The 21,264-nt window shown below is 53.2% G+C and overlaps 7 protein-coding genes across 7 annotated transcripts; 2 read left to right on the top strand and 5 right to left on the bottom strand.

Moving 5' to 3' along the window:
* Window positions 1-1,408: 1,408 nt before the first annotated feature.
* On the bottom strand, window positions 1,409-2,626 carry CCOS01_04697 (uncharacterized protein; the record flags this gene model as incomplete). The annotated part of the gene is made up of 4 exons (XM_060452878.1): window positions 1,409-1,732; window positions 1,787-1,911; window positions 1,980-2,407; window positions 2,469-2,626. The coding sequence occupies 4 exons, from the start codon at window positions 2,624-2,626 to the stop codon at window positions 1,409-1,411; spliced, it is 1,035 nt and encodes a 344-aa protein (XP_060316836.1).
* A 3,720-nt stretch (window positions 2,627-6,346) lies between these two features.
* CCOS01_04698 (FMN-dependent dehydrogenase) lies at window positions 6,347-8,025 on the bottom strand (the record flags this gene model as incomplete). Its single annotated transcript, XM_060452879.1, has 4 exons — window positions 6,347-6,436; window positions 6,508-6,581; window positions 6,639-7,934; window positions 7,998-8,025. 4 exons carry the CDS (start codon window positions 8,023-8,025, stop codon window positions 6,347-6,349), a joined length of 1,488 nt encoding a protein of 495 aa, XP_060316837.1.
* Window positions 8,026-8,617: 592 nt separating this feature from the next.
* Window positions 8,618-9,433, top strand: CCOS01_04699 (Fe-S protein assembly co-chaperone HscB; the record flags this gene model as incomplete). The annotated part of the gene is made up of 1 exon (XM_060452880.1): window positions 8,618-9,433. The coding sequence occupies one exon, from the start codon at window positions 8,618-8,620 to the stop codon at window positions 9,431-9,433; it is 816 nt and encodes a 271-aa protein (XP_060316838.1).
* A 2,093-nt stretch (window positions 9,434-11,526) lies between these two features.
* CCOS01_04700 (PCI domain-containing protein) lies at window positions 11,527-12,852 on the top strand (the record flags this gene model as incomplete). Its single annotated transcript, XM_060452881.1, has 2 exons — window positions 11,527-12,756; window positions 12,823-12,852. 2 exons carry the CDS (start codon window positions 11,527-11,529, stop codon window positions 12,850-12,852), a joined length of 1,260 nt encoding a protein of 419 aa, XP_060316839.1.
* Window positions 12,853-13,122: 270 nt separating this feature from the next.
* On the bottom strand, window positions 13,123-14,175 carry CCOS01_04701 (GDSL-like Lipase/Acylhydrolase; the record flags this gene model as incomplete). The annotated part of the gene is made up of 4 exons (XM_060452882.1): window positions 13,123-13,414; window positions 13,524-13,712; window positions 13,774-13,819; window positions 13,962-14,175. The coding sequence occupies 4 exons, from the start codon at window positions 14,173-14,175 to the stop codon at window positions 13,123-13,125; spliced, it is 741 nt and encodes a 246-aa protein (XP_060316840.1).
* A 1,437-nt stretch (window positions 14,176-15,612) lies between these two features.
* On the bottom strand, window positions 15,613-18,428 carry CCOS01_04702 (uncharacterized protein; the record flags this gene model as incomplete). Its single annotated transcript, XM_060452883.1, has 3 exons — window positions 15,613-17,209; window positions 17,264-18,001; window positions 18,241-18,428. 3 exons carry the CDS (start codon window positions 18,426-18,428, stop codon window positions 15,613-15,615), a joined length of 2,523 nt encoding a protein of 840 aa, XP_060316841.1.
* A 1,605-nt stretch (window positions 18,429-20,033) lies between these two features.
* Window positions 20,034-20,345, bottom strand: CCOS01_04703 (uncharacterized protein; the record flags this gene model as incomplete). Its single annotated transcript, XM_060452884.1, has 1 exon — window positions 20,034-20,345. One exon carries the CDS (start codon window positions 20,343-20,345, stop codon window positions 20,034-20,036), a length of 312 nt encoding a protein of 103 aa, XP_060316842.1.
* Window positions 20,346-21,264: the final 919 nt, after the last annotated feature.

Below are 21,264 nucleotides of genomic sequence, written 5' to 3' on the forward strand. Positions count from 1 at the left end.
TCACACTTCTGTGACAGGGGCTACTCTACGGGAACTTGTCAGACATCGCGCAGATGGGTCCAAAGCGTTCTGCTCTTTTCATTTCCCGCTCAAGGTTGACCTGCTCGGGGAGTTTCCAGGTTATCGATGCAGCTATCAGACGTCTTGTGTCATTGATTGGGGGCTAATCCTCCACATCTCTGCCATCGCCAAGCGAACTATTTCTGTGTTAATTCCATCCTTGGTCCTCTAATTGCAACCCATCCTCGAGTAGCCCGAAATCTCCTTCTCGATTGGCACCCGCAGACCTCGGTGTCTCTCTGACGCTCGCCGTCGATCTCCTCGGCATCACTTTATTCAATCAATGGCAATGAGGGGAATAAGAATGTGCTGGCATGCCTAGCCGCAAACAAACACACATACGCATACAATGTACACTAGTGCCGTGGAAAAAGAATATCATTATAACTCGAGGGGGGTTACATGGTCCGCATTGCCGCACAGTGGGGTCTAGAATGGAGACAGAGTTTCGTAACGGCGTCTCAGGTGCTGGGGGGTTGATTGTGTAGCCTCGTTTCTCCTTCTCTGGCCTTGGGAGCCGAGGCGCGCGTCAACGTTGGTTGCGGATCTTCAGCACGTGGGATTGACGACGGCTATCGGATCTCTGATGCGGCTTCCCCGCGCCCGACAGCAACTTGAGGCGGGGTATCACACCGCAAGAGGTACCAAGAGATCTAGAGGAAATATCACATAGCCCCAAAAGCCCTCTAAAATCTTCGCGATTGATACCCCTACTTCGGGATGACGACTGCCCTGGCGGAAACGTTGTGCGCTCGTGCGCTCAAAGAGGGTGTGCGCTGGAAACCGTCATTTGTTGTCAGATGGTCGAGTTCTGGGACACGGACCGAGAGAGAAGGAAAAAGGGGTATGGATGGGATTTCTCTTTACTTGGGACGACAGGTTGTGTGTGGTAGATGCGTCACTTTTTCTATTCCGTCAGAATTGAGGCTGGAAGTCGTAGGGACGAGAGGGAATGACGTCGAATCTTAAAAACAGAGTACGAGTTTGCGACACTGTCAGTTGAAGGTTATCGTGACATCGTATGTGATCTTACTTTAAGTCGCGCTTTGATCAGCCCGGGCAGTAGAGTCAGGTATCAAGGTATCATATTCCAGCTATGTTACGGCTCTACGCCGTCATAGGTATCTAGGGTCGCTAGATTATCACCACCGCAAAGGTGTCCGATCCATCGCTCTCAACGCTGCCCCAGAGTCGCAAGAGCTTTCCAAGCAACATAATAAAATTCATTAATACTTTCATATTCGTGCAGAACTGTCAACCTTGCCACCCACACTCGTTTCTCAACGCGCAAATAGTGTGCCCCCTTTTCGTTCAGTCCGTAGCAGACTTAACAAAGTCGCCTGAGAATCTAGCTAGTGCAGGTGAACGTGATGTTCAGAGACCTCTTCAACGATTCGCCAATGTTGATATCCGTAACAACCTCGCCAGAGGAGAGAGCATCGGAAAAGTAGGACAGCCTCTGGCCATTGCTGGTAACGTTCTTGCCGCGGAGGCTGAAGGGAATGATACCGTTCTCGCAGGCGGGCTTTTTCTGCATGGCGGCAAGGACGGGGGCTTGAGAAATATTGGCACGCATGGTGACGTTGTTGATGCCTGGGTGGAGTAGGAGATTGTCGAGGTAGACGGTGCCAATGTCCTGGCCGTCCAAAAGGTTGACAAAGGAGGCGTTGCCCTGAGAACCTTGATGTTAGTATTGGTTTTGTTGAGAGAAGTTGCATAAACGTACAATTTCCAATGTGAGAACAGAAGGGTTGGGGATCGAGACGTGACCCTTGAAGTTGTCACCCTGAGCGTCCGATGTGAGAGAGATGGTGTTATCCGTAACATTAAGGCCCTTGAAGCCGTTCAGACCTAGGTTTCGTTAGCAACGTGTACCATGGACGCAACCTGGAGATTAGTGCAGTGGCGGCGGAACTTACCCTTCAAGGTCATTGTGTTCTTGAAAGTAACCCCGTAACGCCTGGCAATGCCATTGACCTTGATATGAGTGTCGCCCTTGACCGTAACTCTGACAGACTCATTGTTTTGAAGCCAGGTATTGAAGGTGGTGAAGGCGGGCATGTCGTTGATTTCGATGGGCTGGCTAATGTTGACGGTCTGTAGCTTAACTGATTTGGTCTCGGGGAACGTGAGGTTCACGAAGGCAACTTCTCCTGGAAGGTCTGTCAGGAACATTTTGCCGTCGAAACCCTCGATCGTGGCCTTGACTGAGCCGTCTGATCTCAGCGTCGAGTTGATAGCCATGTTGTATGAAGTGGGTGTTGTCTGAGAGACGATGATGCTATCAACTGTGAGCTCGGCATCATCGAGCTTCTTTTGTGCAATCTTTGGTACGGCAACAAAGATGCTGAGTTTCGCATTAGAACACTTGGGATTTGGACCGCCTTGGGGAGGATGTTGACACTTACATGAGAAGAACGACGAGAAGGATTCCTGCGACGCTACCGATCAAATAGAGCCACCAGAACCTTGCACAATGTCTCATACATGTCTTCCTCTTGCCACCGCCGTATGCAGCACCACCACCGACGGCATTCTCGGAGTGAGAGATATCGTGTTTACTCATGTTGTCCGAACTGCTTCGTTATGCGCGTTATATCGTGCGATAAAGCTGTAGGGTTATCCTTCACTTCCGTGAGTTCCCGATGTATGTGGGAGTGTGCGTGTGTACGTATTCGCGTGAACGATAGGAGGAAACTGTCTGTCAAACCTCGATGTCGATGACAGCTCAACAGTTTTTGTCTGGTATGTCAGAGAACCAAGTAATCGAGTGGGACCGAGGGTGTTTAAGTACAGAGATCGAGAGAGATGCTTTCTGGGGTAAAAGCTGGGGATGCCAGGGAATAGTAGGCATCCTATGCATCACACGGCAGCGATAGCTCGAGATCTCCATGTCCACATCAGGTATGTAACCCTTCCCCTTCCTTACACACCCATCGACTAACCCAGCTCGACTCGGTAGGGTAGGCAGGGTAGTGTAGGTTGGGATGTGCTGCGGACCTGCGGTACCTGGGGCGTGGAGCAGGCATCGTGTGTAAGTGCAAGCAAGGTCGCAGCATGTGGTCCGTTAAGCGTGGGTGTGTATGGGCCGAAAGTGCCTATCCAACGGATACATGGCTAGAGTGCGTAACGAGAGAGAACGGATCGGCCAGTCAGATGGCAGGCGTGGCAGGCTGTCCACAGACCAACACAGAAGAATATGCCAGGTCAAATCTTTGACGTCCGAATCTGCGATGGAGGGGAGGTCGAATTACAAGGGCAGACCGGGGCAGCGTTGCCAGATTGGGTGGCATGCCGAGCTACAAGGTCGACACCATCTTCCTACCTAAGCGGATGCCCCGCATTGTGTGTCGAGGAAGAGGTAGGGGGACCCCTTGCCCGCTAACACCAGAGTTACAATCCCGCTGGGCCACCAGAGTGCGGTCCCTCGGCATCTCGTGAACAAGATTGAGCATATGAAAGTGATGTTGGGTGGTTGTGTGTGACTGGGTGTTTACACAGGTCCCCCTTCTGCGTTACCACGGCGCAATATACCGACCTGCGTGGCTTGCCCGCCCATGCTGCAGGGGTGTTGATGAGATTTACCCTGTAGTGTACAAGTGAAGGGGCGACGGATACGAAGTGAGCCGTAGACACGGTCCAGCCGTTGCGAAGAAAGCCGGATCATGTTGGGAGGCAATTGACGATGGACTGGCTGAGATTTGATAGCCTCGAATGAAATGGTGAATACCTAGCCAAGAACGCAGCGGTCCTCTACGCCGTGGTGCTCTCGATGAGACGACCGTCAAGGTGGAGGCGAGTAAACCAGTGGACGTTGTCAACTCCAAGGATTCAAGAGTGCGGACGCCGCCCACTAGGAGGCACTCCGCGGGCTTCTAGCGTTGGAGAGGGTATCCCCGGCTACCCAATCAAAGTATCATGACCTTGAGGCTGATGGCGTTCCTTCTCTCGTTTTGTGCCACTGATGAACCTCTTGGGGGTATCCGTATCGTACTGTGTGATACGAAGGGCCAATGGAGGTTCTCAAATTGTACGGTTTGTCAGGTTGACTTTGATGGAAATCTCACCGAGTCTTGGCTTCATCTTGCACGAAAACGACAGAATTGGTAGCGCGGCGAAGTCGACAATCACATGGTCACGAAGTGTCAGAATTTTCACGGGGGAGCTGAGAAAAGAGAGAGAGAGAGGGAGAAAGAAAGGAACCGGAGGCAGTGCGGCGCGGAAAGGAGCTGCAGCTGTAAACGGCCAAAATGGGCAGATGATGGGCCAGGATTGGTCGAGCCAGACGTGCCAGAATGAATTGGCTCGGAGATTTGACGCAGAAGGCCAATGATTGACATTTGGAGATACGGAAGGACCTTTGCCTCGCCCTCTTTCCCTTGTGCCCTCGTGAGCTACCTTGTCGTGCAGCCGTGCTTGCCTTAGGTGCCCAATGTTCCCACTACCTACCTACCTTAGGAAAGGCAAGAAGAGGTCGACGTCCCGCTCTCGCCTTGCCCGCGCGCCTCCATTCGCCCTGCCAATGTCCCACTCATTTCTCCCCCAGCATCCCCCAGAGTCTGGGCATTTTTCGGGTAGGAGCGGGGACGGGGACTTACACTAGTAGAATCTTAGCTACCTGTGGAGCCACTCAGAAAGCGCCCGTTACTGAGGGGGAACCTGGAGAGCCCCCGCCTTCCTTACGGAGTACACAAATTGGTGGAGTCGGGCACTTCAGAAGTTCAGAGCTTAGGTACCTAGGTTGGGAGCCACTGTGGGGCGTCCTTCCTAAACGACTTTTTATCCACCGGAATCATACACCACCACCTTGGAAGTCACTATCAACAGGTACGGACCTCGCGGACCCGAAGGAAGCTCAACATTAGGTTGGATGTCCACGTTGCTTCCGTGTTAAATACTCTCTGCTGTCATTACAAATGGCCTCATGGAGAGCTGCAATTGAACACAACCCTTACCTTATCTCACTTCTCCTGGACAGTTGAACAATCAACCCGTCATATCGGCCTAAAGTACCTACCTATCTGTACGGATCAGCAGTACCGTTTTTGAGTTGTTTTGCCTTTCCCCAACGTAACATTCGGCCGATTGAGTCAGCCAAGCTCATTCTTGGGCAAGAAGCTTATGCCAGCCTGCTAGTACTCCGTGCATCATCAGGACACCAGGGTCATGACGAACCAACATCCCACGCGGCCGTACCTTTGTACTCTAGGCGCCGAAATGCATGGAAAGGAAAGACAATTGCCTTTCTGCCCATCACCTCATTGATACCCCGCGGGGACCCCAATGGCTCGTCATGGAGGAAACTTTGCCCATCGTAATTGTGGCTGGATCCCCCGATCCGACCAAGACTATTTTTTCCACAGACACACAGACTTGTCACCGGCAGCTAAGGAAGAGAGGTGAGAGACAACAATCCCTGTTACACCGCGACCGGCCTTAGCGGGGAAATGGAAGCTTCAAAGTTTATGGTTTATAGTGTAATAAAAAGTCCTCACGCGACGAGACACACTACCACGCACATCGCGCTACCTCCCCAACCACCCTACACCGGGCCGCCGTCTTTTCTTCACCACGGTCCCTGGCCTATCAGACACGATGTCGACGTAATTCGTCTCGAGTCGCTCCGCTCCGCCTGACGTTTCTGACCGAGAAAGCTGCGGCACATCACTGCCTACCCACCACCACGGTATACTCTCAACTGGGATTCTGCCTCTCGGGACTCGGGACGACGAATGAGAGAAACTTCGTCGGATCGAGAAATCCCCCCCCCCCCCCAAAAAAAAAATGGAAGGGGGTTCCATTACAGTCTTCCAAGGGTTTCGTTTCAGGACATCTCAGACCAGCCAGTGACAGGATGACAATGATGACACTGGCTGACATCCGAAGCCTAAAATTCGTAAGAAATTCAGAACCCTCAGCTTGCTTCTATACCGGTACTATACTGAAGATGTATGACTCTACAAAGACGACTCAAACTGAGCAAGACTGTGGAACCGTAATGCTGTGGCGTAACTGATGTCGGATATACATTCCGCGATAGCTACCTTGACCGCTCCTATCCCGTCAGCATCTCATCCCAACGCCCTAAGAGATCCAGGCATATCCTGCTACGAGCGTGAGGCATATCCCACCCTTCGTAGTAAGGACTTCATGCAAACGCTCGGCTTCGTGACCAAATGATGCCATTTACCCCACGTTGGCCCAACAATTTTTACCGTTTTACAAACACAACGTCAGATCAGCTTGCTTCGGCTGTTTCCCTGTCGTGGGGAACTTCCACACTACCTCAGAGCTTCGACTTCACCCACAGGCTAACTCTATTCTCGATGCCAGACTCGCCGTCGTAGATATCTCTCTCCACTGCGCGGGTGTTGATCTGCGGCACTCGTTAGCATCCGACGTCTCACAATAGTCTTGAATCTTGGCCATTTTGGTGTTGCCGCTTACAAATTTAGGTCCTAGGTCGCTGATGCTCTTTGCTCCAAGCAGCCTCATGCATGTCTCCATCTCGGCTTTCAGGACTGGGCGAAAGGTTAGCGATTCGTTCACAATGACACGGCTCCCACATCAAGACTTACTTTCGTATGTCCGCTCGACACCCGCTTGGCCTCCGGCTCCAAGACCAAACAGAGCAGCGCGACCAATGCCTACAGCCTTGGCGCCCAGGCACAGAGCCTTGACAATATCGGTACCGCGCTTGATGCCGCCGTCGACCCAGACCTCGATCTTGTCAAAGACCTCGGGGCAGTACTTGCGGATCTCCAGAAGCGTGTGAACGGCGGGAGGTGCCGTATCGAGAGCACGACCGCCGTGATTGGAGAGAATAATGGCCTTCACCTGCGGTGCGTACTGAGCCGCCAGGTAAGCATCCTCGTGCGTCTGCAATCCCTTCAGCACGATGGGCAGGTCGGTGTGCTGGGCCAGCCACGGCAACGTTGTCTTCCACTCTAGGTCTGCTGCTGTGCCGAAGAACAGCTGCTGTCCGACACCTCCACCGCCTGGCCGCTTCGCCTCTTCGGTCTTCGAGTTTGACTCGGACTCGACTTCGAAAGATCCCTCGAATTGCTGCTTCTCGTCGAGCTCACGCTTGCCAGGCCACGGCGCATCTAACGTCAAGGTGATGTACTTGTAGCGGTCCTTCATAGCGTTGATGCGCTTCAGCATGGCCTCACTCTTGGCCCTGTCATTCTGCACGTAAAGCTGCCATCCAAAGACTTGGCCTTCAGGGGAACCCTCAATGATCTGCTCCGGGGTCATGGACGCGTTATTCGAAACGCATTGCATCGCATTGAACTTGGCCGCTGCCCTCGCAATGCCTCGCTCACCGTCGGGGTGGGCGAGTCTTGCCATGGCAGCCGGCGCCACGAACAACGGAAGTCCTACGTGGTTGCCGAGCAGAGTTGTGGAGGTGTCAACTTTCGTACAGTCGACAAAGACGCGAGGCCGCAGCAGGATCTGCCTGTACACATGACCGTTGTTGCTCTTGGTCCAAAGGTCGTCAGAGGCTGAGAAGTAGTATGCCCACGCCTTCTTGGGGATAATCTTTGTGGCAGCCTCCTCAATCTCGTCGAGGTTGAGCAGCGTCTCGAGCCTGGGCGGGCCCTCCTTGGGTTTTTCGGATTCCGCCTTCGCGGCTTGAGGTTGTAACAGCGCTAGCGACTCGGGGTCTACGGTGCCTAGACAGTTTTCGGGCTTGAGGTTCTCCTCGAGGATACCCGGCGGGTGTATAGGGTCGTACTCTTCTGTCGCATCTTTGCCGGAAAGCTTGACAATGATCTTGGAGCCGCCGGGGTGTGAAGGGAGGAATTCGGTCACATCGTACACTTTGCCGTAGAGCACCACCCAACAACTGTCGGATGTGTTGTGCTTGGCCACTGTGAGAATTGTATCAGCATTGACTCGAAAGCATCGCAGCAAGGGAAGCACGGCAGACGGACCTTCTTCAGCAGTGAATATCTTGGACATTTTGTTAGCAATTCGGAGCTCTACTAGTAGTACAGCCTAAGGGAAACATGAAGAAGAATCTCAACAACTGACAGAGCGGGAACATCATCGTAATAAGTCGCCAACCATTCGGCGGGAATTACCCCGTACGTCTGGCGTCGGAGACCAGGCCCGTGGGGGGCTTGATCTGGGGTTGGGGGCAGTAGAGGAGCCACCCAGTCGTCGAATCACAGGGCACTTTTTGGTCAAGCGTTCTGTGGAGAGGCTTTGGAGTTGCTGGAGCAGTGGACCGGGAGAGCACTGGGCTTTGCAAGCGGGGCTCACCCCAGTGGAGAGAACACCGCGAGCGCGCAAAAGAAACCCCGAATATGCCCCGACTTCGGACTTAGATGTCGGGGCGGCTCTCGGCGCTAGACGCTTCGCTTCGCTTTGGCGCGGCAATGATTTTACGGGGACGTCATCCAAATCCGCCCCCCAGAAAGCAATACGTAAATTTCGTCGAGCAACACTTCAGTGACGACTCTCACGATCGCATAGAACCAGCTACTTGAGCTACGATCTCGAGTTGTAGACACCAAAATCAAAGCTCAATTGCGATACGTTCACAATCAATATGCGCACATCAATCCAGACCGGCGTACGAGACGTATCTCGCCTATGCGCGAAATGCCGGCGACAAGCGATAGTGGCCCGGCCATCCGGCGCAGTAGCCATGGCCATGGCCAGCAGTTCGTTATTCACAACACATGCACGATGGGCTTCTGAAGTTTCATCCACGATCCCTAGCCAGAAGCGGTGGATGTCCAGGAGCGTCCCGCTGACACAGCCAGCGACGGCGACACCAGACAGCGAACCAACCGCCGCCGCCTCAAGCACGCCCGACAGCACCATCCCCAAGACGCACTACGACTTCTTCCCCATCACCCTCCCCGACGGCCCGCCGCCCAAGGGCCACTTTCCCATCGACCAGCGCGCCCTCCGCCGCGAGTTTCTCCGGCTGCAGGCCAAGGCCCACCCGGACATGCACCCGGCGGAGCTGAAGACGCGCGCGGAGGCGACGTCGGCGCGCATCAACGAGGCGTACAAGACGCTGTCGAACCCGCTCCTGCGCGCGCAGTACCTCCTCTCGCTCCGCGGCGTCGACGTGGCCAACGACGAGACGCTCAAGGTCGAGGATCCGGAGCTGCTGATGGTGGTGCTCGAGGCGCGTGAGGAGATTGAGGAGGCGACGGCCGAGAGCGAGCTCGAGGGCCAGAGGGAGGCTAATGATGGGAGGATACGCGCGAGCGAGGAGGTGCTCGAGACGGCGTTCCGGCACGACGATATCGAGACGGCCAAGAGGGAGGCGGTGAATCTCCGGTACTGGGTTAATATCCAGGAAAGCCTGAATAATTGGGAAGCCGGGAAGCCGATTGTTCTGCAGCACTAGCTGGAGAAGCAATGGTTTTTCCTCAGACAAATTCAATAAAATGGTGGACACTTCTATATAAAATAGGAAGGAAGAGAAACTAACGAAGAGGAGAGAGAGAGAGAAAAAAGCGTACATCTGTGATGAGAAGGGCTCGCTCGTCATCATCAGCCGATGATGGGCCGATATTGTACAATAAGACCCCACCCCACACGACGGATCACCCCCTACGACAGATCACCCAATTCGGCCACATTCACTCAAAAACCACTAATTCTACCTACTTCATTTTATAATATTAAAAATATATAAAAAATACCTTTAGATATATAATATATAGTTTTCTTATAAAATATTTTTTATAAATTATAATTTTCTATATTAACTAAGATATTAGTAAGTTAAATATAACGTTTTTTTACTATATAAAAATGAGATTTTTAACTTTATTAAAAATTAATAAAGTTAAGTATTTTAAATCTTTATAATTTTTAGAATATTTTTCTAAGCTTAAAAATGCAGTTTTTAGCGTTATACTAATTATAGAACTTAAGGAAATTTAAGTTTTTATAAATACTACTTATTATAATATAACTTAATATTTATATATAATAATACTTATATTACTAACAAAAAACTATTTATATAAGCTTATTTTAAATCTTTTAAAAATAATCATCTCTAAAAATTTATTTTTTTTAATAAATAAAAGAGTTATAGAGCATAATATAATGTTAGTATTTGTATGGAAACTACTAGTAAACACTAACATTTAAAAATACTTTTTAAATCTAATATTACTATATAATATAATATAAAAATATTTTTGTTGAATTTTTTTTCATATTAATTATATTTTTCTATAGCTGCTATATTTTTTAAAATATTTACTTTATAATTAGTTATGTATATATAAAATAGCGGTTTTGGCTGAATGTGGCCGAATTGGGTGATCTGTCGTAGGGGGTGATCCGTCGTGTGGGGTGGGGTCTTACCAGGGTGTTCATAAATTTTAATGATTGCATAACTCTGCTCAACCCCCACCCATCCCTGTTCGCGAATTTGACTGGACAAAATCGACGGAAAAGGTATTAAGTCACGTTTGGCAAAAATTCCCGACTACCCAAAAACTCCGACCTGCAAAAAAATGTTCCGCCTCCAAAGTCAAGGTATCTAAAATAGCACGTCAACTTCATGAAACCAAATCTCCTAGTTTCCGATGGTGCACCGGATTCAGAGGCTGTAATTTATCTGCTTATTGGGGCAATTTTCATTGGTAGAGTTTGTGGTGTCGTACATTACAGAGGTTTCCGGAGAGAACGCCGCTGTATTGAACAATTGCAGCAGGCTCGGTGTGAAAAGACTGTTTACTGCGTTGAAATATGGGCAAAGGATATACGTGCTTTGCGTTCAATGAACGACTTTCTTGTGTTCGTAATGTGTGAAATGTGCTGGCCAGTCAAGTTCCCTGTATCGTAAAAGGTCAAAGAGGAATACTCAACTGCCTTTTGACTCATGTTGCCCATTAGACCGTCTCTAACTAATTCCCTATATAGATGAACCAGCTATGAACCATTGCAAGTAGGATTCTTTGCAAGGCCAAGGCACAGGAAAAGAACTTGGAGAATGCCTCATCTACAGCACAATAGGCAGATAGCGGGAGTCTCCAAATCGTACTTCGCGGGCAGTCATGAGTGTGACGATAGCCTCAAATTGTGCTGTTTCAGACCAATCGTCTTCATTATTTGACTCCCATCTCATCTATACTCCACATCGCATGATAGGTATGAATGGCATGGAGAAGTTATGGTGCCCTTTGAAGCATATCGAATCGAGTGCTCCGGAACCTTGGCCCGTGGGCCCCTGCACCGGGGCACCCCTCCAACGGCCCCTCAAAGCTCTTACCCCACCATGCCTGCCTAACTCTATCAATGACAACCATCCAAGAGCTCACCTCAGCTCCTACAGCTCCACGGCTTCACGATCAACAACCAACGTTGAGAAGCACAAGCTCAGATACCCACCCGCCTCCCACCGCATCACTCCCAAGATCATATTTCACGCCAACAGATCACGCACAGCTTGACAGACACACATCAGCACACATCGAAACCATGGCGCCCTCGCAAAAGGTCGCCGAGCGGCTCGCCCAAGCCGATTCGGTACCCGGGGACAAGGCCCCGGCCTACGAGTCCATCATCGCCGACATCAAGACCCTCTCGTCCCCTCCGACAGCCGCGTCCGACCTCAACGCCGTCCTTGACGCAATCTTCGCCGCCTCCCTCGGCATCGTCTCCACCCGCACCCTGCTCGCCTCCTTCGTCGCCGCCCTCCGCGGCCTCCAAAACGACGACCTCTGGATCGCCGTCGGTAACCACACCCTCGCCCAGCTCGCCACCCAGCCCTCCTCCTTCCTCGACCAGGCCGCCGCCGTCCGCGAGCTCGTCGCCGAGGCCCACGAGAGCGCCGAAGACTTCCTCGACGCCGCCAACGTCCTCGCCGAGATCCCCCTCGACGGCTCCCAGCGCAAAGTCACAAACGACGACAAGGCCCGCGTCTGGGTCCGCATCGCCCGCAACTACCTCGAGGTCGACGACACCACCGCCGCCGAGACGTACGTCAACAAGCTCAAGAACATCATGCACACCGTCCAGGACCGCGACCTCGACCTCCACTTCAAGCTCTCCATGGCACGCATCCTCGACTCGCAGCGCGACTTCCTCGGCGCCAGCGGCCGCTACCACGAGATCAGCGTCAGCCCCGCCATCGCAGAGGAGGAGCGCCTGCACACCCTCGGCATGGCCGTCAAGTGCGCCATCCTCGCCCCCGCCGGTCCCATGCGGAGCCGCGCCCTCGGCCGGCTATACAAAGACGAGCGCTCTGCGGGACTTGACGAGCACGGCATGCTAGAAAAAATGTTCTTCGACCGCCTTCTCGCCCCGGCGGAGGTGGACAAGTTCGCCCAAGGCCTACAGCCGCACCAGCTCGCCACCACGGCCGACGGGTCCACCGTACTGGCAAAGGCCGTCGTCGAGCACAACCTGCTCGGCGCATCGAGGCTGTACCGCAATATTGGCTTCGAGGCGCTCGGCTCCCTGCTCGGCCTGGACGCCGAAAAGGCCGAGGAGACGACAGCGCGCATGATTGAGCAGGGCCGATTGCTCGGCCGGATCGACCAGCTCGACGAGGTGATTTGGTTCGAGGGCGGCGAGGCGTCTGGGAAGAAGGGCAGCGGGCGCGCCGAGGTCGTCGTTGGCAAGGAGATGCGGAGGTGGGATGCGAATGTGCAGAGCGTAGCCGAGGAGGTTGAGAACGTGACCAATGCTCTGCAAAAACAGTTTCCCGTGAGTTTATTCCCTACCTTGCGGTTTTGCAAATCTTCGATGAACCATTTACTAACAGTTCCATAGGAATTCGTGGAAGCCAACTTGGTGATTTGAGATGGACTACTACTATGAAACTGAACTTTACACACACTCACACACATTACCGGCGTTGTAAAAAAGGGGGTTAAACACTGGCGTTTTAGGGATTCATGCGATCAACAGAGACCGCACTGCATATCACAAATGAAGAGAAGAAGCACGTCAGCATGGAGCAGTCACGTAGCCCGACTTACGTAGTAGACAGGAGCTAGACTGAATAAGAGAGGACGGCGAATGAACCATGGGTTTAGAGGCAATATTCGCATTGAAAGTAAAAAAAGGTATCTAGTTCAAGTCTCTCATCCGCACGACCACATAACCCTCGCTGAGCGAGTGTGGATCGCCGTCCTCCTCGTCAAAGGAGATTTGCTCCTCGGCGTTGCGCCGCGCCCTACGCGCTCTCTTGGACTGAGGATTGCGCTCGAGCTCTATAACGTCACGGAGGGCCTCGGCGATGTGCGTGCCCATCCAGTCGTAGCCCGCTGGTGTCAGGTGCAGGCCGTCGTCCCAGTATCTTTTGCACTCCCGATCGGTGAGGGCGTGGAATGGGATCCTCGGATTAAGATCGAAGGCGTGGCTGGGTGTTTGGCGATTAGTACGTTTGCCGTGTAATTCTCTCCTGTACACGGAAAGACACAATGGGGAAAATGCAACGAGAGAGAATACGTGCAAAGGACAAGACATACTAATTTGGTGATTGATGGGTGAGGATAGCGTTGTTGAGCTGTCGCCGGCGGGCATCCAGCTTCTCACTCTTGGTTGCACATTCGGGGACTGTCAAGGCAAGAACCTTGCTACCCTTGGCAATGGCGGAGTCGTATACTCCCCGGAGTGAGTCAAATATCCTATCTGGCGGCACGTTAAATGCAAGGTCGCTGGTGCATCTCGTTAGTATGAGGCGGCTTTCAGGGAAATCTACGTATATGTTGAACGTACTTTGTGCCTCCCAGTATGATTACCCAGTCGTATTGTGCTTGGCTCACTAGAACACGAAATTAGCAAGTATTTCATCTCCCGCAAGCCGGGCAGATGAGATGAAATGAGAGGAGGGGTGAGGAAGTCGTGATAGAACATTGCAGCGACGTAATAACACTGAATGATAATGGAAAGGCAAAAGTACGAACTCTCGCTGTCAAAACGCTGCGCAAAGGCTCCCTGCGAAACGACATCCCCGGGCATGCCGTTGTCCGTCGCCACGATTTGCGTGTCGGACAGGTACACTGCGAGCAGCTTTGTGAGGGCGATGGAGTAGGGGTGGTAGACGGCCCCGTAGGACGAGTATCCGGCCGTCAGCGAGTCGCCGAAGCAAAAGATGCGGAGGGTCTTGTCCTTTGACATTTTGAAATCTCCGGCTCCCTTGTCTTTCTCACAAGTCTTGTTGGTCCTCGTCTACTGAGGTTTATCGTATTATCGGTTGCTGTGTCGGTTTGGTCGGATTCTGCCTAGGTACCTGCGCAAGTTCGCCCCGCCGTTCACGGTAGACTTGTAAACTGCCGTCGGCCTTTTCCCAATCTCTTTCTCGGCCTCCAGGTCCTGATATATCGACCTCAGTTCACTTAAGATCCGGATATTGGTATTTCGACCAGAGTGAAGCTCGCTAAACACCGGGAAAGTGAGGCGAGATGTTGAGCGTAGAACCACAAGCCCCCGGGAAGCGGTCACCGAGAAGCAGGGGGTGTGTGTTCAACCGTCGAAGTCGCAGAGCAAAGATCAAGCGTCGCCCGAGAAGATGGTTGATACGTTCAAAAAAAAAAAAGGCAAGTGTTCGCGCAGATATTGATCCGCTCAGTACTGAGATGAATGGCTGGTTCGTGTAGAGTGTTATCCAAATGATGTACAGGCATTAAATTGTCGTCTAAGGTCAAGCAGGCTGACGGAATGGCATGAAGTTGGACAGTGGTCAGATGGGGTGGACGGGCGGCGGATGGGCGGGCAGGCAGCTTACCGATTGTAGGGGGAGACACGCCGATAGGCAGGCAGTCACACCTTACTTAACGGGGCGGAGAGTGTGAACTGGTGGTGGGGGCGGGGTTGGTGGCTGCTGCAACCGGGCAGGCTCCCCTTGGACGTTTTAATCGGCGCTTGGGTCCTCAACTCCAGCGTGCTGACTTTCGTATGGAAGGCAGCGAAACCCAAGGAAACTTAGCTTTGAGCAGTCAGCAACCACGACTGGACCTCACCTCGCCTCACGTAAGGCAGGGTAAATCGAGACAAGAGTGCTCAGGCAACAGCGACACGGTGGTTTTTCTTATGGGGCAGTGCAAAAACGCTTCGCCTTCTGCGTTGAGGTGTGTTTCGTACGCGAGTGAATGGAAACTACCGTCTCGATACGTGCCTTTGCGTCTCTTTGGACTGAGCGGGTTTGGCTCCGTAGTGGCCAAAACACATGGTCCTTCTCATGCCTTGTCTCAGAAACCATTTTCTTTGGAAAAATTGACAGCTCAGTAAACCGACCTTGTTCAATGTGGATTTCGACCGTGTGTAGATATTGAATTGTGTGTGGTATTACACTACAAGCTTGAAAGTTTCCATTTCTATGTACATCCTCCTCTTTCTTCCACTTGCCCATCGTAACCGTTTAGTTATGAATACCGTTATAAACATTATATACGTTAAATGTGTATCTTTCCCTGCTGTTTCGTTTGGTATCTTGGAGGCATCTTGACCCGATTCCCCCGTGCCCTTGCGACAATTTGGATATCATGAAATTGGCCGTTTCATCAAAGACGTTCAAGGAAATAAAATGTGACGCTCATCGTGAGGCTGATTCGCACTTCACGCGAGCTCCGGTTGTTGCCAGCGGCCTCTCTCAGTGTGCCACCACCTCTCCCGATCCTTCTTGTCTGAGACGGTCGAAGACGCGTTCCACCGTCCCTGGCAGCCTTCTCGCCCAACGGCGATCTCCTCGCCGTTGTCAGCTGTCAGATCCGCAAGCTCGACCAGTCCGCCGCGCTCGTCCTTGGCGCCCGGGTCAGGACGCAGGTTATACGTGATGCGGCTCTCTACCGTACCGATGAAGGCCGCCAGTCCATACTTCTCCAGCACCGTGCCGTCCTCATCGATGACGTTCAAGAAGAACCTCGGCAGCGCTGCACGCGCGGCTTCGAGACGAGCCTGCGCCGCGAGCCGGGCTACGTGGAGGTTGGTGCATTCGCGAGGGGCGTCGCTCATGACGGGGGACGCCGGGGCTGTAGGCGAGCGGGACGGCTTCGTCGGCGAGACAGGGCTGTGGGTCGTGCTGGGGGTGGGGAATGAGGAGCTCCGGGCGGGTCCGTTGGGACCGCGGAACCGATCGCTGGCGCTGTCTGTCCTCTCCTGCGGCCGGCAGAGGGCTTGAAAGATGCCTTCGGGATCGTTGGGGCTGCGGAGACTGCGTAGGGAGGGGAACCCGTCGGCGGCGATGCTGCGGGCGAGGATAGAGTCGGCGGCATTGGCATGGGTCGTGTTGCTCGTGATGTCCCAGTGAAGCTTACGGAGGGACGAGGAGGCAAGGTATGGCATGAGCCAAATGAATGTGTCCTCCGGGAGCATGGGCGCCAAGGTCTGGACGAGGGTAAAAGACTCGAGGTGAGTAAAGTTGGAAAAGATGCGGGCCAAGGCGGGCAGGGAATCGAGGTTCGTGTGGCGTAGAGTCAGTTTCTGGATCGCCTGGCTCGTTGGGAGGGTAGCCAAAGCAGAAATGCCGCTGCTGGTGACACCCGGTACGTGGGTGAGTGAAAGTGTACGCAAGGGAGGGAGTGAGAGCAGGGTGCTGTCATTAAAGGCGGTTACCGGCATCCATGATAGGTAAAGGTGCTGCAGAGACGTTAGGTGCATCAGTGCTGAGCTGATGAGGTTATCCGGAGTAAGGGTAGCGCCGGGGAGGCAGTGAATCGACAAAGTCGTGAGGTGGGCCCAGTCGACGTGGAAATCGAGAAATGCTGCACTCTGGTGTGGTTGCAGGTCACCGGGTGTGACGGAAGCATCGTAGGTTGCCTGGGTCATCGCAGCGACATTACTACCCGAGCTCGACTTGAATCGGTGTTGTCGCTGAAAGGGCGAGGGCTCGACGATCCAATCCATGTGCTTGAGGCGCTTGCGCGACGAGAGCGCATGCAAGAGCTTGCTGTACGAGTGGTTATAATGGGGGTGAAGGCCGATGAGGCGCTCAAAATTAGGACATGCCATGATCAGCGCGGCAACCTGATCGTGATAGTCCTCCAGCAAGACCCCGGTAGGGGGGCTTGGAACCTTGAGAGTGTGAACGAGTCCGGCGAGATACGAGTTCGCTCTCAGCGTCCGTCTAAGGAGCATCATGCGCGAGCCGAACGTGACTTTATGCCGCTTCTTTTGAGATGCTAAATCGGCTCCTACGAGTTGAATATCTTCATACCTGAGAAACGCTGTTAGCCAAATAGCGAGGTCGTGGCGAAGGTGTGAGTCTCACAATGCCACTCGCGCAAACTTGCACCATTTCCTCGCCGTGAGAGTAACCGAGCAGACATCCCTCATCCAACATGTCGCGCAGCTTTCCGTAGGCTTTTCGAGATGCAGCTTTTTGAGCTCGCCCAGGATCAGCTCCAAAACCTCTCCGGGCAGCTTCGCAAAGATTTCCCCAGGCTTCGCCTTTTTTCTAAAGACAGTCGTCTGACTGGGCCTCGAGTACATGTAGTCGGGCCTCCACATAGTGGGACTCGAATCGATGCTTGTCCTGTGGCTGCCGTATGAAGAGCTTCTGGATCGTGTCTCAAAGCTTTCTCTCGGGCTGTTGATACTCGTAACGGTGATGGTTGATGCCTGAGAGAGCTTCCTTGGCCTGTTGAGAGCCGTGGTGGGTAGTGATTCGCAAATGAGCTTCGAATCTAAAGGAGCCGTCTGCAAGGCGTATGGCACCCGAGCGATGCGCGGACTTGAGCGCGCGGGCTCTGTTGTAGCCATCGTGGCCATTGTAGACTGTTGCTGTTCACCCTTATGGTGGTACAATTCTGGAGCGCCGAAGTACGCCGGAGCAGGTCCGTGACTGGCGGTCATGAGCGGAGACGACGGGACGGAAACGGAGGCGGCGATAGCTGGACGCGGAGCGAAACGACCAGGGACTCTCAGACGGTTACCATCATGGAGGATGTAATTGGAAGCAGCAGGTGCAGCAGAAGCTCGCCTCTTGTGTTGAAGAGGTCTCGGGTTGCTATGGAGAAGAGACAGGTCGTGTTAGTACGAAGGTACTTCAGGGATCATCCAGCAAACGGAATTCGGCAGCGGGCAAAGTTCCAAGCCAAGAATGGAACAGGTAGTCGGGAAACAAGCAAATCCCAGAAACAAAAGAGCGAAAGGCGCCAACGTGACGTGACGGGGGGTTTCTGTCAAGTTTAATACGAAAGACTTGGAGGAAAGAGAAGGAAAAAAAAGAGAGAAGGAAATTAGAACCTGGAGCCAAAAAAGGACACGCAAAGAACGGCACCGGCACACACCAAGGAGGCTACCGCTGGGCAATCTGCAAGTGCACCCTGGATTCGACAGAGGCTTGCGCGGGCAGAGAGGTGCGTGGGCTGTGCCCGGACCGGCGCTCGCTCTGATGATCCTATCCAGATGGAGTCTGATGAGTGGTCGCCCATCCCATTGTCTAGGGGGGGTGAGGGAGCGATTTGGGGGTCGTCCTTCCTCAAAGACCCCCTTGACCCTTGGCCCTTGTTGGCCCGCCTCGAAGGGGAAACACTCATCAGCCGTATCTCGAGCTACCGAGGACTTAGAACTAGGAGCGCCCCAAGGCTGCGATGTTGGGCGGCGACTACGGATAACGCAGTGCAGATACGCAGTGACGAGCTAGCCGAGTCGCGCAACCCAGCAACGTGGGCGCGATGACAAGAACTCCCTACTTTAGCACTTGCGCTAGGGCTTACACTACGTGCGGCGCGAAGAGGGACAGAAAGAGGCAGAGAAGCAAAACTTGTCTCGTGGTGTTGCCGCTTGGCGGGTAGCAGCGCAATTCTGCCTTGCTTTGCAACTGGCAGAGACGCGCGCCACTGTTCCTGGTGGAAATTAGGACAAGCTCCTGGCGGTCTCTAGGCACTCCGTTCTGCCGGGCCCCGTTGCGATGGCTCCCGCAGATGGCAAGCCGTAAGCCGTCCATCCTGAAGAGTTACACTGAAGCCTCCAAAACTGCGTTTGAGAATCCGCGAAACAAGGGGAGGGGAGGTGAATCTTGATAACGACGCAAGGATGAAAGCACCATCATTCGATCATGGGATCCGCAACGCTCAACTGAAGCTGGAGACGAGATGCAGGGGTCATGGCAGGGGAAAACGTGGAAGAGGAAAGTCGTGGGTACAGAGTAATCCAAGCTCCCATTTCGTGCGTCGATGCATTTCCCATCTCAGAAGTGACAAGTAACTCTGTCTCCGCCCCGCCCAGCCTGGGCAGGAGGATCTCGTGGGGACTTAATCTTGAGGACAAACCAACCGGAAGAACTTGACGGCATCGTAGGAAGTGACTTGTTCAGTCGGGCTGGAATCTCCTGCAGTAGGCCGTAGGCCGAGTGCCTATCCGTATCTGCCGGTCTTGCCAGAAGCGTGCCCGCGGTGTCAAGAGCTATAGACACTAGAGGAAAGATCTCGGATTTCCACGTCTGGAGGACGCTTCCTAAAGCAGCCTCCGTTGGGTTCGGCTCCACTTGGAAAGAAAGGCTCGGGATCGATAATAAATGAGGCGTGGGGCTGCCCCCATTCAGCACTTTCGTCGGTCGAACGACGCGACTCCCACTCGCGAGCCGTGGGCCGAGGCGTCATCGATGTGCTTCATGTGGGCAGAAGCAGAACAGTTCCGAAGAGGAAGAAACAGCCAAAGAATATGGCCAGGGTGATGTAGAAATGGGAAAATGGGATGAACCAAAACGAGCAACCACATCCCAGCGCCATCGCCATCTCATGTCGAGCCGTGCAGGAACGAAATCCCAGACGCAGCAGGTGACGGATCGCGTGAATGAGGAAAAAATAAATTTGCAGCAGTGAATACGAGGCCAAGCGGAACGATGCAAAGTAAAGTGGTTAAACAGAAAAAAAGGCGCGCGACAAGAAGCAGTAGAACAAACAGGCCAGCGAATCAACGGCGCAGTAGAGGAGCCAGTACGTGGAGCCAGTGGTGTACATAGAACGATGGGGAAAATGCAGTCGTCGATAGTGTTGAAAACTGAAAGATGGGGCCAACCACTAGAAAAGAGAGACTTACGGAGCTTCTGATTTGCTGCTATTTTTGACATCCAGGAAAACGTGTGCGTAGACGCCATGTCGAATTTCGTTGGCACGTTTATCGTCCAGCGCTGACAGCGATTGCCTTGCACCCGCTGGCCCAAGGCCACTGCCAGAGACTGCCCGGGCCGCCCGGTAGTCTTTCTGTTCGATAGCGTAGCTGTGGTGCCCGTAGTTGAGTCCGTAGTCGGGATCGAACCGCCGGTTGCCTTTGTAGGAAGTCGTGATCGCTTGGCCCGCAGGCGGGATCTCGTAGTACTGACGTCCGCTGATCATTGTGCCGTCCATGATCCGAGGTTCGTGACCGTCGCTTGCCGATATATCTAGTCGACTGATCTTCTTCTCCTTATTCTCTGTCGTCTCGTTCGTCTCTTTCGGACCGTTCCACGTGCCGTCCAAACCTCGGTGAGTTCCGTCGTGTTGCTGCTGCTGCTCTTACCGACTCTTTGCGCTCTCTTTCTCTCAGCCGCAGTCCTACCACCAAAGTTGGGCTGAACGACGAGGCCACACCTTTTATTTCAACGGACAAAAGGGGGTTGCAACCTTGGCCTTCATGAGGTCGTTGTGCCGTAATTTTAATATACCGGACGTGGGGATAGCTTGGCCAGTTGCCGTTGTTGCGAGGGTGGGTTTTCAATTCAGTAGCTGACCCGCTTCAGCCAACCCAAGAGCATCATCAAGAGTAGGATGCTGTTGCGAACTTGCGATGATGGATGAGCCGGAAAGGGGAGACGAGGGGGAGTAGAGACCGAACAATAAGAGCCAACAACTATAACCTGTCAATACCAACAAAACGAGGGTGGAAAGGGGAAAGATGAGAAGACGAGGGAAGCAAGAGGGCGAGGGCCTTCCGGATTGCAGCCTTCATGCATATGGGTGCATTATATTTGAACTCAAGAACCCCATCTCACGCTCGAAATATCCCATCAAATCGCGGTCTGCGGCCTGGGATCTGGACCTCGTGGTCCCAAGACAAAAAGTCAGAGCCCTGCTCGGCGCTCACGCACTCCCGGTCCTTCCACTCCCAAAAGCCCTTACCAGAGCTGCGCAAAGCAACGCAATATGGCGGCAACATTCTGCACTGCAGCGGCTGGGAGGTGCCTTAGTCGCATGAATGATTGGAATGTGGGTAATCTAACCCCTCTATCCCCCTCGTCTAGCTTGTCTCGCGCCTCCAGCTCCAGGCAATCGACGATGGGTCGCAGCG

This window comes from Colletotrichum costaricense (genome assembly GCF_030867565.1).
Source record: "Colletotrichum costaricense strain IMI 309622 chromosome Unknown Scaffold_4.1, whole genome shotgun sequence".
NCBI lineage: Eukaryota > Fungi > Ascomycota > Sordariomycetes > Glomerellales > Glomerellaceae > Colletotrichum > Colletotrichum costaricense.